Here is a 20,241-nt window from a genome sequence, read left to right as displayed (position 1 = left end):
CCTCACACACCTCTCACACCTACCCTTCACCTCTTATTTCACTCAATTATAAGAGTAAATTCCACATATCGCCCGTGGTCTTCATAATCAGTAAGTAGCTTACCACGAGTTTGACACTGACATATTCGCTAGCGTAACTTACTTTCTATGCATCTCGCTCGTACTGGCATCCTATTAGTGCAAGCGAGATGTATAGAAAGTAAGTTACGAACACGTCAGCTAATATGTAGAGTCCAACTCGGGGTAAGGCTACAGTTGCACTACATCAAATTGTTAGTTTTCAAGAGGAAATGCTTGAGTTGCTTAAGAATACAGTCAATTCGCCATACATATGCCTTTAAAAATTGAGGAGTTTCCTCAATTAATCATGGATTCCATCATCAGAACAGAACCAAAAATATTAACATATTATTATATATGTTTTATTTGATATTATATTAAGGTAACTCCTTTCAAACAAAAAAAGAATTACTCAAATCAAACCACGGGTGTTGGAGTAATCGGTGAACATACAGAAAAAAATAGCCACAATCGAATACAGAACCTCCTCCTTCTATGCAATTGAATCGGTTAAAAAAAAGCTAAAGATCGCTCACGCTGATTGCTGCATACGAAATAATTTGAAAGTCCTGAAAGGCGCGCCACTCACCAAGACGATCGTCAAGGTCATATGTTTATGATATAGGAGGCTGACGAGCACACGGATCGCCTGATGGTAAGCGATTGCCGCCGCTTTAAGTGCGTTGCCGTCATTGAAGATGGGAGTACGCTCTTTTATTGAAGGTTAGAAGGTCGTATCGGTCCGGAAATACTGGTCAGGCGACAGTTCATTCCACAGTTTAGCTGTGCGAGGCAGGAAGGCATAATACCAAAACCAGTTTTATACTATAACATAATGTTTGGAATCGGCCTCGCTCTCTTATGGCTCTTATCTACAAATAACATTGTGTCAGATATTTATGCGCGCTATTTATCGTTTTTCAAGAAATTGCAGGACCAAAAAAGAAATAAAACTAAGCATGAAATGGTTTAACTCAAGCAGAAATCATATTTATATCAGAATGCTTCGGGCATTCATCTTCAGGTTTAGGTACTTTTGAATATGTTTATCTGTGCGTCTCGGTATACATTGACTGCTGCCAGCCTTAAATGTGTTTTCAGTGTTTGAGTTAAACTATTTTATATTTTTGTTAATGTCAATACGACTCACGATAGTTTAAAGGTAATTACTTTGAGATCTCTCCGCCTCTCGAGTTTACTGTCAAGCTAGTGGTAATATCCAATTATGAAGAGGTCCGGATGCAAAAAATGATTCAGGGGTTAATCATTTGATAAGAATCTTTTAAACCGAGCACTGTGATATGTGGGGCACATCCCGACGGGCCGACGGTAAAGAGGGAGGTAATGGCGTAGGAGGGGAGGGTAATAAATGTGGTCCGGTAATTGAAGAGAAGGCTTCGTGGCGCGGGAGCAGCCAGGGTAGAGACGTTTGTCTCTAAAGGCAATATAAAATAATTAAATAAATTAAACCACTTAAATAATAATTATATACTCGTACGGAGTTGTTCAAACACAGTAAAACAGTGCGCACCTACAGCAAGCAGCACCGTGTCGACACCGTGTTTCACATAGGATGCGCCCCACTCGTCAGACACGTCTCGTTAGGGTCTCCCCAAACCAGTCGACGCGGAGTCGGCTTTCGCCGAGTGTTTTACACCACACTATTCGCATTTAGCCGATCGACCGTCTCCGCGGTTGGACACCTGCGTTTAGCAGTCTCATCCTCCTTGCGGCCGTAGAGACGCCCGATCGCCTGCGACTTGCTATCGCAACAGTTGTAAAGCGACGGTCGGCTCTCCCGTGCTCCGTCCTGCCGTCGAGACGTCAAACAGCACACGTACAGCCGTTGAGTCCGACGAACAGATGTAGGACAGCGGGTGATCGGCAATCGTAAATCTCATTTTTGGAGACTGGTTGTTAGTAACAACCTGAGTTTGAAATTGAACAGACCTGTAAGATTATTTTCCTTGGTAATTGTTACATATTATATAATAACCTGTGATGATGGATATTTTACGTAGACGGGCATGGAAAAAAAGGCTTACCAGCATTTTTACCGTCATCGGCTCTGTTCGGCCGTCGTCAGCTATGTTCGGCCGTCGAAGACGCTGAACGGCTTCCGCCAGCTCTGACCGGTCCATATCGTAGGTACTCAGCCGTGATCGGAGCCGTTCAACTCTTTCCGGCACCGTACGGCGGTATAAAGAGATTTATGAATGCGAACGTGTGCGGCAGGCTGCAAACAGCGTCGTACGAATGCGAACAGCTTTACGGCAAAACGCCGTTTTCCCGTCGAAAGACGTCGTTTCGCGTGGGCCGAGCCGATTTACGACTTATTCGCTCTTATTGCGTTGACATAAAGCTTTTTCCGTACGCGATTTGCCGAAACGGCGTCGACTAGTTTGGGGAGACCCTTAGGGTCTAGGGTAGGGAGAGCCGACCGTCGCTTTACAACTGTTGCGATAGCAAGTCGCAGGCGATCGGGCGTCTCTACGGCCGCAAGGAGGATGAGACTGCTAAACGCAGGTGTCCAACCGCGGAGACGGTCGATCGGCTAAATGCGAATAGTGTGGTGTAAAACACTCGGCGAAAGCCGACTCCGCGTCGACTGGTTTGGGGAGACCCTTAGACAGACGCTATCCGATCGCGGTCAAGCAAACACACAAACTCTTGTAAGTTTTTCTCCAACGTTATTAAAAATAGTTACAGCATCGTTAAATTTATTGAAGAGCCCTAGAAGAATATACAGAGTCATTACTATTTCAAAAAGATAAGAGATTTACTTACTTAAATGTGTTATACTTTAGTATTTCAGAAAGATGAGAGTATTATTCACATAAATGTGTTGTATAAACAATATTCACAAACTAGTACAAATCTCGCGCCAGCTCCCAAGGGGCGATGTGTCGTGTCGCAGCATTTGATCTTTACAAATTATATTTATTTGGTATCATTTTAACATTACTCACAGCACATTGGTCAAAGTGAAATCAATTTGCGATAAATTCGAATGCTGCTTCAATACCATAGAAGTGTGTTTAGTGGAAATCATACATACAATTGAATTTCATATTTCGTCGGCTTAGATTAGAATACGTTTGTGCCATACGCTAATACATTGGTTTGCAGGAGAGGAGAGTTATTAGAGAAGCAAAAAATAATATTACTCAAAAAGTTTTTTTTTTTATATAGGAAATATTCAGTTAGGCACATATATTCACGATTTATCGTATCATACAAATATTGTGAATATATATATATATATTTTTATACTACGTCGGTGGCAAACAAGCTTACGGCCCGCCTGATTGTAAGCAGTCTCCGTAGCCTATGTACGCCTGCCACTCCAGAGGAGTAACATGCGCGTTGCCGACCCTAAACCCCCCCCCCCCCCTCGTTGAGCTCTCTGACAATATAGTGATAATCATGAAATAAAAGTATTTTTATTATTGCCATATCCGTTTTTGATGAGTAAATGTTACGTACAATACGGAAACGGCACATCATTTTTGATTTCTTTTTTACCGGTTAGTGTCAATTACAGCATATTTTTTGTTATTTTAGGAATCGTTACAGAACGATTTTGCTCAAAAAATGGATATGGCACAAACTTATCCCTAGCCAACGATTTGGTACTTATTACCATTTCAGTACTTAAAAGAAAACCGTGAGGTTATCCTGGAAAGCACTTCTGCGAGGAAAGAAAAGACTTTACTTTGAATATGATTTCAGAACGCGCCATAAAGCTGTAATCAACGCGTCACGAGACTATAATATCTACTGAAAACTCATCTCAAGTTAACAACCAATCGAACGAGTAACGAGCCTCAAATCGAGTCGCATTCCGATTGTTCGCCAATCGTAAAGAATCGGCTATAACGCGAATATGAGCGGCTATAAAACACGGGGGATCCGTCAGCGCGTGAAACGACTAATGATATGTCGTTCCTTAGAATATTACACTACTTACTTATATTGTACCTAGTGTAGTGTTTAACAATTGTGTTTGTGTTGTAACAGTATAGAAATATAGAAAGTAAAGTCGCTTTTCACACTGCCTTGGTTCTTTTTATTCAGTAGCCATCCTTTCTATAGTCAAGTAAAGCTCTCAAGAATTGGCACAGTGGCTTTGTTTTAGGAGATTAAAGTCTGAACCAGAAAAAGAAATTGGGAAAGGATCAAATTCATCACTAAAACCTTGTAGGTACCTACATACATACCTGCCTACAAGCACATAACAGCAGCACTCTTTACTAACCACGTGTGTACCTAAGGTATATATATATTTCAGAAATAATAAGGTTGACGAATTGTCAATTAGCTGTGAGGGTGATATGGTACTTACCGACCTACTCGCACTCCTGTAAGGGCAGAGGTAGCCATCTCTTTTAAAAAAGACTACTAACATTGTTAGAGATTTACTTAAACCTCAAGAAATATTTACACAATTCTTAATGTGGAAGAATACACGGATATTCTTACAATCTTTAGGATTATTCGACAATACTTCTGGGAAGGAATGGCAAATAAACATCACCCAAAACGATACGTATAGAAATGGTATAGAATATTTTATTGAAAGCCTTTACGAGCTGTAAAAGACTCTAGAGGTACCTATATATTGGGGATGAAATAGCTCTAGATCGGTTTTAGTGTGCACTTTAATATTCAGCGAGGAATCGCGACAGCGCCGATCAATTTTCGATATTTTAGATTTAAGCCGATCGGAAATTGGGTTACTACTAAAATAGTCCAAGCTGCCTAGAAATTAGGTTGAAAACTTAACTATTTTATAACAAGGCCGCATATTGAGCTGTTTGTTTTTAGGGTTCCGTAACCAAAAGGTAAAAACCGGACCCTACTTATTACTAAGACTCCACTGTCTGTCTGTCTGTCACTAGGCTGTATGTCATGAACCGTGATAGCGAGACACTTGAAATTTTCACAGGCGATGTATTAATTTCTATTGCCGTTATTACTAAAAATACAATACCCTAAAATACAAATAATACTTGACCCTACTCATAGTGTTGTATTCCTGCCGGTGAGTAAGGTTGCCAGAGCTCAACGAGGGGGGTGGGGTTAGGGTCGGCAACGCGCATGTAACTCCTCTGGAGTTGCAGGTGTACATAGGCTACGGAGACTGCTTACCATCAGGCAGGCCGTAAGCTTGTTTGCCACCGACGTAGTATTAAAAAATAAATAAATAATTAAGTGGGGCTCCCATACAACAAACGTGATTTTTTGCCGTTTTTTGCATAATGGCACGAAACCCTTCGTGCACGAGTCCGACTCGAACTTGGCCGGTTTTTTACTACCTGATAACATAACTCTTAGCTTTAGAGGTCCATGTCCCTGAAAGTCGTACGTGAGATGAATGTGCTCCATTCACTGACACGATCGTCGAGGTCGTATCAAAACCGGTTTAAGCCCCTAACAAACTGTTACAATAATGTAAATGCTATTTACATCATTGTCAACACTGTGTCACAAAAAAGCTGAAGTGACGGGAGGACCGTTTGAAAACATTTAGCCACTGAAAACCAGCCGGCCTCATTATCGCCTCATTTGTAGTCTGACGTTCCATCAGCAGATTGCGCGCCCTGAACATCTGGCCCCGGAGGCCTGGACTTTGTTGGCTTTGCCTAATCCACTAATATTCTTCAATTACAAACCACTCTGTAAATACGTATTTCTGTTTTTATAAAATTATTTATTTACTGCTAAACATGTTTCAAGAAAAATAAACAGGGTAGAAAAAATCCATGGGAATCTATAATCTATCAGATTTAAAAAATTATTATAGGAATGATTACAGATCCGGGTTAGATCAATATCACATATCACATTATATTCGCATTTAAACTGTCGTACTGTACTGTGTATGTTAGTATGTCTATACTAACATTAAACTAATTTTACGATTTAATCTCACGTGTCTTTAGTTTAAACCGTAAATTGGTTTAATGTTTAATCACATCATATTGTTGAAATTGGCCTGTTACTCATTAATGACAACAAAAATATGACGTTTGTAATGAATTGATGACACTCCCTGTTCAATTCGGTGCAAAGTTAGTTTCGACGGACTCTAGACGTTATAGTTCCTCACCGTGCCGAACGTTACTAACATCACATCCAGTGCTTTTGGTATGCAACGCGTCGGCTGGTTCAGGTATTCCTCGTTTGTAATAGAGCGTCGTGTGAACCGGGAACGTGAGCGAGACGTGGGTGGGACGTGGCCGCTAATATTATGTAAATGCCCCACGTGCCGACTCGCGGTATGACGTGGTACTATCGTATTAGGTGCGAAGATAAGAAGAATAGTTTTAACGATGTACTGAGACAGAAACAGATTTAATGTAGATATACAATGAGCACTCAAAAGTAGTTTCTACTTAAAATAAAACTAGTGGTTCTGAGAGCTGTAGACCTCGCGAGCATATCTTAAAACTGAATATGGCTCCGCCATTAAAAAAAAAACCGAATCGTCTTTTTTATTTATTTAATCATCGACGATTGGTTGAGAATTGCGATCTTTAGAGGAGAACATCCGGACACGAAAGCATTTTTGCCCAAGCTGAAACGGAGTCCTTCGCTACCGCTCGGTCAATATGTCGCGCCTGGCTTTTGACTACACTTTATTTAAGAGTTGAGTCAAGTACAGATTATTTGAGTTATATGTCGCGTCACGCTGCACAAACATAGACTGTGTCTGCAACGCCGCAGCGTCACTGTTGCATCGTGGCAGTAACGGTAGACGGTCGATTATCAGTAATAATATAAAATGTAAGAAAATGATGATGATGTAAATGTAATGTATGTAACGGAGATTGTTCAAAACGAGACGGATGGAGATCGAGGGGGGAGCCCTTTGCCCAACAGTGGGGCACCATATAGGCTAGTAATAATATAAAATGAGTAACGGGTGGAACATTTACGACAACTATGATATATGTATACATAAACAAAATCTTCAATTATACAATGATACCTGCGTCAAAGTCTTTGACACGGGAATTCAAAGAACTCAAACTACCCATCCAGTGCGTAGAACTAACAATATCTTGAAACCCTCTATATTATTGAAGTACACCCTCCATCTATTTGTTGACACTTGCTTCATCTTGAACGCCGACACGGAGTAATATACCAGTGATGCGGGTAGTGTCGTGTCGCGGCGCAGATCGCCTCCACTACTTAGATAGAGCAACGTCAGGTTACATTCAGATTGCGACTGGCGACAGAAAACGGCCGATGTCACGTTCAATTTTCTTGCCAAGTTTCATGGCTGTTGCGATTAAACGTTCAGTCTTCATCACATATGAAAGAATCCACCAAAAGTATGACAACCTGAAATACTTTTTTAAATAAAGGTTAAAGCCCGACCAGAAATATATGATAATTGTCAAGAGGGCGCTGTTATTCACAAATATAGGGTGACAGTTTAGTTTAGTATGAAAAAATTAGTTCGAATGAAATTCCGCAATATGGCGCGTGATCATATATTACTGGTCAGGCATTAGACATTTTTTTTTATTAGTTTTGGTTTGTTGATGCTGACTGTTCAACTTCGTGTCACTTATTTTGTCATTTATATTAAGGGCCAGGCCACACTGGTGCGTTGCGTTACGTTGCGTCGCGTCGTCGGAGCGTATTTAATACGGCATGTCATAAAAATATATATGTAAAACGACTTAGCGTCGATGCTGGGAGGACGCCTGCGACGATAAAACGCGACGCAACGCACCAGTGTGGCCTCACACTTACAGTGATATTCCGTTGCTGGAACTCTGCAGCTCTACCGAAGCTGCAGTTGCAATCCGAATGTCACCCGTACAATTAAAAGCTTAAGAGCGCGACTGCTTATTTCAGTTGCGTCCCCGTTTGAGAGATTTTCTAATGTAAATTAAAAATATCAGCAAAAACTCGTATACACGGGTGAACATGGGTTGTTTTAGTATAAAACGGTATAGCAAGCAGGCGTATTCCAAAGCAAACCCAACAACGTGAGTTCAGTAGTTCTACTCACGTTTGTGGCATTTTACGCGTCAAATTGCCCCTACGTGCGGTGACCTGATGCTCTTCGTAAACGGTCCATAATGCTGTGTCTGTGTAGCCTGTGTTGTGACTATCGTGGCACGATCAAACGCTTTGTTTGCGTCTCCGGCGGGGCGGGGGGCAGGGGAGGGAGTACAGCCTTCCAATAAAGGAGCGATTCGCTTTATCTTCACGTTTCGTCGCGCGGCACACATACTGCGTCTCAGGTAATGTAGCAGATGTTTGAAGTTATTATTAATATATCTACATACTTGCTTCTTCCCGCAACTTCTTCTGTATTAAATGATGATTTCCGTGGTTAAAAGTATCCTATGTCTTTGTAATTAAAACTATCCTATGTGTTTGTAATTTAAACTATCTCCAGACCAAACATTTAACCTTTGGTATGCTTAGGAGCAGATCTGCTCCATATATATTCAACCAAATTCAACTTAAACATGAATATGTCATGGTTGCTAAATAAATGGCAAATGTTTGACAGGCGCATACGAAAGGTTAAATCGGTTCAACAGATGTTCATGCTCAACATGCTCCTGTACAAAAATAATGTTGATAAAACATGAACTTAATGTTGCATACCAAAGGTTTAAAAAACTTTATTTCAGAGCAATTAATTCCATAAAACATTGTTAGTAAACGAGGTACAATTCATTATTGCTACATGTTAATATATTCAAAGGTTTTCAAAAAATACATTACAAATAATTCACAATAGTATTATTAACAATGAAATCAAAATTTGTAATCAAATTAAAATTAAGTTAAATAATGAAAGTGGTAACAGAAATAGTTATATTCGCAGTATAATTAGTAGGAATATGAGTAGCTCACGATAAATAGATTATTCCTACCGTTGTTCAAGTAACCTAGGTACCTACACGGCTACATGTCCCAGAGCTCGGTGTTGATATGCTCATAAGTTAAAAAGCCGCAGCACTACCGATACAAATTGTTTCTGAACACAACCATAAACATACCAGTATATATGACTGAATGGTTTTATTCCTATATCCATTCACTGCCTTGCTCTTTCTTTTCTTTCGCAACAACTCCCACTGTTCCCGTCGCTCTGTAAATAAATTTTGGTTTTAGTAGAAAATACATAGTTTTCAATGTTTTAAAGTGACATTCCTCCCTCCACCAACACAAATGTTATATACAAAACGCCGATTCGAACTTAGAAATTGTTATTATTGTCGCCTCATTTTGATATCATTTTAAGCAAGCAGTCTAGAGTTCGAATGCCGCTCTAAAACGACTACCAAATGGTACCTACTCCTGCTGGAATCATTAATTTTGCATTAGGTACAATTCTGCAGTTACCGTGTATGTTGCAAGCGATAAGTGAATCAATATCGACGCCAAAGATCTTTATTTTTAAATTCAAACATATTACAATGCACTTATGAGAACAAACTGCATTCATTCCCCACAGCTGGTCTCCGATCCTTCACAATGATTTAAAGTAGCACGTGCCTGTCACTCGCAATCGTCGCATTTCGAAGTTCGCAGCTCTGAATGGATCGTAACGACGCTCACGCTCGCGCCGCTTCCCAGCGATTTGGCAAAATCATCGCGCCGATCGACCCTAATAGCTCGAATCATCCTTAATTACTACTACCATACCTAACAGAATTTCTACCCTATTTAACCTGTAAATAGTGTGCAATAAGGTGCACAGTTGAGTGCATGTGCAGCGCACAGTGAATCAATTTATAGTCGTTATCAGAGGCGTCCGAGGACGGGCGCCGGCAAAGTGGCGCATCACACACGCCGGCGAGCGGGAAATTTCGTTAACCCACAAAAGACAGAGAAAATCACAATGCAATGTAGCTACTGCCTGAGCTGTAGAAATAACTTGTTTGTGAGCAACATAAAGTAAAAATTCTTAAAGAAGTTCAAGACAAAATGCTTTGTTGGAATATAAAAAGCGCGGGATATCATAAGTCGGGCAGGACCCGCTGTTATTATTGAGTTTGCGAGCCCGGCCTGTCCATGATCGATACAGATTTGCTAAAATTGGCTCCCATGCGAACAAATTTACTTTGGTTTCTTCAAATAAATCTGTCATCTGGATCAGGGCAGGTCGCTGGTCGCTGGTTGGTGAATAAAGAATTCACCAACCAGCGACCTGCCCTGGCTTCGCACTGGTTAACAAATTATACACTTAAACCTTCCTCAAGAATCACTCTATTGATAGATGAAAGACGCATGAAAATCTGTTCAGTAGTTTTTGAGTTTATCGCGAACATACAGACAGACAGACGTGGAGGGGGACTTTGTTTTATAAGGTAAAGTGTGACGATAATAGTACATTACAAGTGTGAAAAATAGAAAATTCGAAATGAGTAAGAACCGATTGTATGCCTAGTAAATTTATTTTGTTTCCATGGAGATCTAGTTAATTATATTAGGTACATGACGTAGGCAGAGATGTGACTTATTTGAAATACTTGTATTTAAAATGCAAATACAAAATGCAAAATACCTATTTTGTATTTTGTATTTAAATACCTTTTAAAGAAAACTATTTTGTATTTTATTTCAAATAGTTTTTGGAACCTATTTTCTATTTTCAAAATACAAAATAATTACTTTTTATTAGGTAAAGTAAGTAGGAGTTACAATCTCTTCTGACGTTACAATCCTTGCAACTCTCTCATTCTTTTATGGTGACCGGTCTGGCCTAGTGGGTAGTGACCCTGCCTATGAAGCCGATGGTCCCGGGTTCAAATCCTGGTAAGGGCATTTAATTGTGCGATGAACACAGATATTTGTTCCTGAGTCATGGGTGTATGTAATAGTTGGCGAAATCGCGCGGACTGATCCGCGTTTGCTTGATACTATTATTACATACTTAGTTATGTTTTCCTGTCGAAGCTGTTTTTGTATTTATCGTTTAAATATCGACCTTATGTATATGTATTTCAGTATTTATAAATATTTATATATATCATTGTCTAGTACCCACAACACAAGCCTTAATGAGCTTATTACTGTGGGACTTCGTCAATTTGTGTAATAATGTCCTATAATATTTATTTATTTATTTATTTATTATTTTAACATAGAACTGGTGAATCTGTTTAGTAACGCCGCAAATGACCACAAGCGTAGCGAGAGATTAAAAATGTGGAATCTTAAGCGTTGCAAGGGTTTCAAGGCATGAGAGGTAAACAAACTTTTCTGCCCTGGTGAAACACAAACGAGACGTTTTCACCAACCAACGAGAGGTATATACTAGCTGTAAAACATTACAAATCTAAATTTATGCTTTTAATAATTGACCGTTAAAAACCATCACTTAAAAGTCCATTCAACCGGTAAACATGCGGAGACACAAAATTTGCACTCTAGAGGACTGATATACACACTATTTTTAAAGAATAAAGAAAACGTTTCCAACTTGTAAATTCCGAGCAATCTTACTAACTTTTTAATTCAGACTAGGTATTCACTATTGAAGAGTACCTTTTATCGCAAAGTATTTGTATTTTAAAAAAGCATTTTGAAAATACCTATTTTGTATTTAGTATTTTAAATACAAATTTGAAAACTATTTTGTATTTTGCATTTGAAATAGTATATCACGGAAGTATTTGTATTTTGTATTTAAATACTTTTTATAAACTATTTTTCACATCTCTGGACGTAGGCTATCCGTAAATGTGTCTTCACAGTTAAACTCATACAAAACATTATTTCTTGATAATTCAAGCATCATCCAACGTTTACGGTCCCAGCAGAAGTTCTAGGAGCGAGCGTTTCATTTGCGTGTGTTTTACGAGGCGCCGCCGCCGCCGGGCCCGGCACCTGTTCGCTCTTCACAATTCGTTCTGACTTGACTCCTTATTATGTCTAAGTCGCTCTGAACTTTTTAAATCGAGAGTAGGTAAATAGACACCAATTTATCAGAGATAATAGGTCAGGGGTACCTGAGGGAAGTATACTGGGGCCGACAAAAGAAAAATACGTAACTAGCAAACATTGAAATAAAAGTGACTCGATCTTGTACATATAATTTAATACAATACAAATACAAGATAATACTGAAATACAGTGAAATGAAAAAACTCCCAAGCACTTTTGGCCCGCATTGAGCCCAACTAACTACGTAGTTATTAAAACAACTGCGATACGGCCTGATTCGAGCTTTAAGATACTTACGTCAAATATTAGGTGTAGATTAGATACGATATGGATCGGGTATGTCAGTGTCAAAAGTGATGTTTTTGTTTGAAGATAATAACACTAAAGCCCGTAGTAGACTTCAGAATTGCTGGGCAATCAAGTAAATTGTTTGCAAAATGCTCATTGCATTTCTTGATTTATCAGAGTCAGAGAACCGATGGTGTGATGAAAATAAAACGAATGGTCATTTGATTTTCGATCGGACCAGAATTATAGACGCGGCCACGGGACGGGGCGGGGCGGGGACGGAAATAGACTGATCTCACAGATCTGTATCAGTGCATGCGTACGTATATGTATACGTACATAAATACATACACCTACTAACAGTAGCAACACTCTCAACTGACTGTCGGTGGACCTTATATATACCCCTGCAATAAAGTTTTGCAGCGAAGATACTAGATATAATATTTTATTATTTATTTATTTATTTATACCTTACTGCACATAATAGTACATTTCGATGCTAGTGCGGAAAGTATGTCATTACTCCACGAGTGCCGAGATAGATAGATTATTTTTTAATACAGTTGCGAAAAAATAAGAAAAACAACAAGTACTTACTTTTTTTATGCATGTTTTATAAGACAGAAACAATTGTAAATATAAAATATTATAATATTATTACCTAAGTATCGTTATTTACGACTATTTGTGTATCGTATATTTAAACTGTATGAAAATAATATCGAATGTTGCCTTTGGAAACTTAAAACATTCTTGCAGTAAGAAAAAACGCCTCTGCTTTGACAGGCGTATAATGATGAAGAGGTAAGTAATAATATATGAAATATGCTTATATTTATTATTTTTACACTAACTGTAGGTTTTTAAGTTGATTACGACTTTTAAATGAAACTAACATTAATATTCATCAATAAGTAGTCATGAATTGGAACAAGTGGAAAAGTAAAAAGCACTAGTTCGCGAAATCCAACTTTCCGCACGGTAAACAGCTACGTAAAGTAGCACTTTTTGAGCAACTGTATTAAAAAATATTAAGTACAAATGGTTGAATTAAGGCATTCTCTACCAATCAACCACTGGGTCAAAATTATGACCCTGGGGGCTTATTACGAGTATGTTAAGATTTAGATTGATTTATTTCATAATATGAAATTACAACATAAATTACATTAAATAAACTAATCTATATGAATTTATATTATGATCGTCAAGAAAATTATTGTATATAATTATAAAATGTCTAGAAATACAGGTAATACATACAAGTCACCATCAAAATCAACACTTAATAAATTCTTCACAACGTCAAATAGATAACTAAATAATAACAAGTTATGCAAAAATGTGAATATAGCTACTTATATCTAGGTATCTCGTAATTATCATTAAATTAAATTAGGTACAAGGTATTACAAATTAACAATGCTAATTTATTCGAATAAATTTTTAATGTCGTTCAATTATATTGAATGTAATTAATATTAAATGTAATTTCCATTTACTTACCTACTATAATTAGCTCAAGAAAATGAACCCGAATATGGGCAATCAGGGGAAATAATTCGTGTCGTTTTGTAAATTGGTACAATTATACCTTGCGGTGTCCAGCTGCTTACCTCCTTACTGTAACTTTTGCAAAAACTCTATTTTGACGGACGGGTAACTACAGAACCCTACACTGAGCATGGCCCGACATGCCCTTGCCCTGTTTTTTTATTTTATTTGGTCAGCAGGTGACTAATATTGCTTATTTGAAACAAAAAAATTTAGTTATGATGAACTCAAATTTTAAAATTAAGAACAAACTTGTTATTTCTCCTGATTGTATTGTCCAACAAATTATCCAATTACACGCTCATAATACGTTGGTACGTAACAATATCTGTCCAGGCATAAGGGTTAAGGGGTTTTTATAATTGTATATGTCCATATAATATTATAGTATCTTCGCCGTGTGTGACGCCCTTTACAGCACTTGGCACTTTTATGTCTGAAGCGGACCTTGCAGCGGGCTACGCGATTCGTAGAGCTTGCTACGAAGTTGGTAGAGTGTGCGATTGGTTTCGCCAGAATAAAAGAATAATACAACTACACCGAAATATACACCACTTAAACGCCATTGCCACTAATGTATGTGTCATAAGATTTGCATTTTTATATTTTAATAAGTAGCTACCTTTCCAAAATAGGTATTTAAAACAAGTTATACATAAATCAGCACACAAGAGTATCGCAATTTACCTCGCGAGAACATTTAGCAATAAACCCCGTCAATAATTTGGCAGGTATGGTTATAAAGGCCTGATCCCGCATGACGAGGGCACACGTAATGAGGGCGTGAAGCTGCTTCAAACTCACGGGCCGGCGCGGCTGGCCCCGAGCGACACCGGACGTTTAATGATAGCCATCATAACCCTGTGCTCAAATTTGTGATATGTCGCTGGTATTAGTCCGCCATGATTTCGTTCCCAGAATCATAGAACTGTCTCTTATCCTTATTCTGTTGCATTGCATTAGCACGGACAATGTCAGGATTTGTCAGAAAAACTTAATTTAACCCTTTTAAAATGTGACAGTTAAAAGTTAACCCATGGTCATAGCACTTTTACTTATATTTATTTTAACACTCCTACAGTGTCAATCGGCATATCATCATAAACGAAGTACTTTGAATATTTGTAACAAAAGTAGGCAATACAGTCACGAAGACATTATTTATCAGAGATAACTTAAACACTGAATAGCTTATTTTGCTCAATTTTTTACTCAAATGTTTCTGGTTGAAGGAATGTCACTTCGGACACTGACAGGTCATATCAATAACAAATCCAGATCTAATTCACAACCAAATTAGCACTGAACGTCACGCCTAGATTGGACGAGCGATGGCCCTACGCCCACAATACACCCATCTAATACCATCACGTTTTAAATGTCGAACTGAGCTCCAACGCAACGACGGTCAGAAGGGAGGCCGGGAATTAGGCGGCCAATTATGACGTCACCGCTGTTACGTTTTTATCCGCGGTCGCTAATTGGGAGTTATTTTATTCAACGCCGAGCCCCGGGTCCCGAATTTCGGGTATCACGTTACTGGTGTTGTTTACGTTTTGTTTTCTGTGATATTTTTACGTTTCTCGCGGCTTAACGCGACCATACGCTACGCCTACACGAGATGCTACAAGATAAATATCTATCATTATTGTTGTTTTCCCAGGTAATCAAGTTTATTGTAGACAAGAATTAAGAGAGATTATTACTATCGAGAAATAATATCGTACCCGTATATCTAAAATTCAGATAGGTAAGAATGAAATCGGTACAACACCAACAAATAAGTTGCTGAGCTAGTAAGTAATAAGTTATATTATACATTAGGGTGGAGCGCGGCTCTATGGAGATTTTTTATTTTTACCGACTCGTATTCTAAATGGGCCATAACCGAAAAGATGTTCCATAATATATTGAATAAAAAATATTAAAGGTACTTTTTAATATTTTACCTAATGTGTTGTGCTGTCGCGAAGACAGTGAAGTCTTGGGAAAAAACTTTCGTAGAGCTTGTTTCTATGAGATAAAGTCAATAAAAGAGCTTAAACATGGCCAAATTGTGATTTTTATCATAATATTAACAGAAAAATACGAAACAAACCACATAAATTCTAACATTGTAGTGTCGGAAACTATGAATGGGTACACGGCGGGAAGAAGTTGATAACTCGAGATATAAAATTGAAGTAATTTGAACTTCGAGTATAGAGTTGCATTAGGTTAAAAAAATTGCAATGTTATATCGCCAGTTATCAACTTCTTCCCGTTGTGTACGAAAACAGTCCCGTGTAATTTGACAAATTTTCCGGTATTGTACGCATATTCGTAGTTCTTATTTAGTATAATAAAGGCATTACTTTTCTTGATTTCAGCCTTGTTATGACGAAAACTCCTTTCTGAACCACATACCGCAGCAGATCTGGACTTTCAATGCATTCAATAAAAGCGGGTCAGATAAAGAAACAGTATCCCAGGCGATCAATTCAGTGTAAGATCTAGCCTGAAAGTTACATTTCGGAAAAAAATTGCCTAGTGAGGCCGGGCGTTGCAGTTTCTTCTGGGCAATACACTCATATAACGAGGAAGCAAATTCGTATGGTGCAAATGTTTGGCACTATAAATATTAAGTGGTTGAGTTTTAATGGTAATACAATATAAGAAATTCAAAAAAAATGTTGTAAGAATTTTCAGATTATCAGAGGGTGTTGCCGAGCTAACATACACGGCGCAATTCAAACTTTAAGACACTTACGTCAAAAATCGGGATCTTTTTTTAAATCGCCTACCTACTCAAGAGCTACCATGTGTCGGATGATGGAGCTCAAGCCGTTATGTAGTACGGGTACATATGTATATTTTTAACACAAGTTAATAGGTACCTAATCAAGCTATAAATAACTATTGTAGACTTATATATTCATTGTTGTATAATTCACTTACCTGAGCCGGGCGACTGTGTCCCATCGCAGGCGCCGGTGTAGCAGCGCGCGGGGCGGGGGCGGGAGCGGGGGCGGACACGGGCGTGGCCGCGGGTGCGGAAGCGGGCGAGGAGACTGGCGCTGAAGCGGAGACGCGAGCGCACGGTGTGCGGCTACGCCGCGGAGGCGTTGGTTCTGTGCACCAGACCGTCGCTCTTTGAATTTGCATATTAGATTAGATAATAAATTTGTATGGAATAGGCTGGCAAGACCAAATAATCAGTTCGGAATACACTGGTAAGTTCAAAGAGCCTGGCCAATGATTGGGAGCACCTGCAGAGGATACATATCGCTAGTCTTAAATAGTTCATGTAGACATGCGGTAGCGTGTCCAGCCAAGTTCAAAGAAAAAGGAACTTGTTTTGGTGGGGATGTAATTTGACCAATTAGGCATTATACGAGTAATAAGTAGTGTCTTGCCTATTATCCTCCGAGCTCTTTTTGTAAATATCGCATTGGGGAACTGTACCGTTATTACAAATAAATAACTTATACCTATCGAAGGCGCCAAGTTGCTTATAAATATCTGAAAATGCACGGAGGTGTTACTCTTTCTGCATCATACGTCGATAAAAATTGTTGTTTGGTCTACAGTGTAATAGAAAAACATGAACATTATTTCTATAGAACCTGATTGTAGCATACGACTCAACCAGAGGTGGACAGATACATATAACGGATTACGACTAATAGGTATCAAAATATACCTGGGCTCTTAGTGGGCCTGGGGTCCGGCGTGCGCGCACGTCTCGGCTCAGCGGGCAGCGCCAGCAGCTGGCGGTACAGTTCCAGCTCGTGGTAGAACTCCAGCGAGTCCGGCGACTGCCCCTCGCCCCCCACCACCACGCCCACGCCCTCGCCCTCCACCTCCGCCGTGAGCCCGTTGAGCACGAGCCGGCGCGCCGCCATCGCCGCTTGCGACGCATAAACTCACACACATAAACACTGCACTACACAGCACGATTCAACACGTCCTTGTAACACTCATGGTGTAAACTACCGGACTATAGCCGGTCTCACACTGTCTGAAATTTCACAGTTTCATAGTGGGATCGCAGCTGGGAATTATCGGCAAAGTTAATCGTATAATTTTTAATATCTTACAATGGTCACTTTACTATAATCTGACTAATCTGAGCTGAACTAAGCTTTGGCACGTATTTCCTAGCTAATAAGAGATCCTAAGTCAATTCACTACCCTAAAGGGTCGACTTTGTGTACCTTGCTTATTTTGAAAATGTTTACTCTTAAGGCATACTGATCTGGGGAAAAGCAATTGCTAAATATGTATAGTTACGTAGTACGGCCTACGGTTTACAATTAGCGCGCTAAGTTTACCTAAGTCAGTCGCTTGATTGACGTGAGCTAATTATGCATGTCCATTAGTATGTTTGTATAGACATACAGAGCATTAAACTGCGTAATCTTCGACTGCTATATTGTAAGTTAGAAACCCACAAAAGACTATAAATCCTATTGTTTACCCGCCACCTAACCAACCATCAAAACAAAGATAAACCTTTAATCTTTCGTTCACTCCACTTTCGGGAACTTTACAAAAGTCGTCGTAACACCCATAGCCACACTTCAACGCGCCAAACAGCTACTTGTATAGTCTTTGAGAAGTTTATGAAAGTTTAGCGACGAGTTGGAAAACGTGCAGGGTATGGGCAGGCGTGAGGCGTGAGACGACCGCCGCGCGACGCCGCGCCGACAGACTGGCGAGAGACGGGTCGGCCGCCGCCGCCGGCGGTGAGCCCGCTTCAGGATACTGCTCCGTGAAGCTTAGTTCGCTACAGGTGCACTCATGTGACAGGCCAATTCGAGTTTTAGTTATTAAATCTCATTACAATTTTTTTTTCTCCATAAATGGGTTTTAGTCGGAGGACTAAAATTAGGAGTAATTTTAGCAAGGTGGATTCTGCCAAACTCGAGGTGTGGACTTTTGACTTGTGAAGAGAATGTTCGGTCATTCCAATATTATACTGATCTGTCAGTGGTGTGTTTGGATTCGAGTTTTAGTTTTTAGAACTCAATCCAATTCCGCTCCGCTGCCTCGCTCCGATCCAATGGAATTACATGTGTTAGTCAATTTGTGTAAAATGTCCTATAATATTTATTTATTTTTATGTCCGCGGTTTTACACACTTTGAGAATACGAGTACTTATGTAATTTGGGAGATTTTATTAATAAATGGGTTTTATTAATAAAATATTCCTATTTTGATGAACAATTTGTGACATTTCTCTGATATATGTAAAAATTCGACTCCTTAGCGTGTTAAAAGTTGAATGTCCTCTCCGTCTTTTATGTTTCAGGCGTATTGTACAAAAGATACTACAATTCGTTTTCACATAATCAACAAATTAAAACTATGTTTTTTTATCTCCAGTCATGGACCACAAAGCTCCAGTGATAGAACCCCGGTAATGGAAAGGAACCAGTGATGGGTCCCCTATAATGGGACATGAGTACATGACCCTAGCGATCTGGAATATTAGAATGAGAATAGGGAACATCGATATTAATTTAAAATAAATGTATTTAATTTTGCATTTAAGAAGAGAAGTCGCATATGTGATTCATTACATTGCGGTACGAGTATTTGATCGGTCGGCAGAATTCAATGTACCTACTATATCCTATCCTCACCTCAATAGTCCGCAATGTATCTAAAATCCCATGCGTGTTTGCGCGCCATCTAAACAAGACTGCACCAGCATTACTCCAGCATTATTGCAGCGCTACAGGACTGCCGTAATGTCGCGTTGCAATACTGCTGCAGTAATGCTGCTGACTATCATACCATACTGGCACAAACGTGAAATTTTTAAATTGTTGACTTGTACCACTAACATGAGCTGCAACAGTAAATTCGTTTTACTTTACTACAGTAGTAAACGGAATAATAAACAAATAAGTACTTATATTGGGAGCGTGCACGACTGTCACGCAACCTAGTGTCCGTAAGTCTAGGGGAAAACGTCAATTCACTACATCTTATAAAACTACTCCAAAACTAAAAACTACTGAACGGATTTTCATAGGACTTTCATCTATCAATAGAGTGATTCTTGAGGAAGGCTTAAGTATATAACTTGTTAAGGTTTTGTGTAAATTGTTTGAAATATAATGATGTTTTCGGAAAAAATCACGCTGGCTAGGAGCTTTAATCGAAAACGCTGCCTAATCCGTTTGAGCTATAACAAAACAATGTATGGTGGGGTTGTTTCTCATTCATAGGTCTACAAAAAAGTCCGCGATGTTAAATGTCTATCTTTTAAGGATAACTTACTATATCCATTCTTAACTTCTAGAAAAAGATCACGTAATATGTGGCATTTGCAAAGCTATTTACATGGATACATTATTAACAATTATCAAAATAAATACGTTAGTTATATTAAGCATTTCATACAGATTACAATG

At 39.0% G+C, this 20,241-nt stretch overlaps 1 protein-coding gene across 2 annotated transcripts in view; it reads right to left on the bottom strand.

Annotated features, from left to right (window-relative positions):
- LOC133520346 (EGFR adapter protein-like) overlaps positions 1 to 18,984 on the bottom strand; it is a 331,460-nt gene extending 312,476 nt beyond the window's left edge. Inside the window, exons 1-2 of one of the 2 annotated variants that reach the window (XM_061854720.1) lie at positions 17,519 to 18,984; positions 16,774 to 16,946 (exon numbers count right to left, since the gene is read on the bottom strand). In XM_061854720.1, the coding sequence (XP_061710704.1) occupies positions 16,774 to 16,946; positions 17,519 to 17,720 (375 nt within the window). In that variant the 5' untranslated portion in view covers positions 17,721 to 18,984. The remainder of the gene's footprint in view (positions 1 to 16,773; positions 16,947 to 17,518) is intronic. The other variant, XM_061854719.1, reaches the window with a different exon arrangement.
- Between the last annotated feature and the right edge of the window lie 1,257 nt (positions 18,985 to 20,241).

Source organism: Cydia pomonella, chromosome 8 (assembly GCF_033807575.1).
Source record: "Cydia pomonella isolate Wapato2018A chromosome 8, ilCydPomo1, whole genome shotgun sequence".
NCBI classification, from domain to species: Eukaryota; Metazoa; Arthropoda; class Insecta; order Lepidoptera; family Tortricidae; genus Cydia; species Cydia pomonella.
The sequence above is the reverse complement of the archived record's forward strand: the minus strand, read 5'-3'. Positions and strand labels throughout refer to the sequence as shown.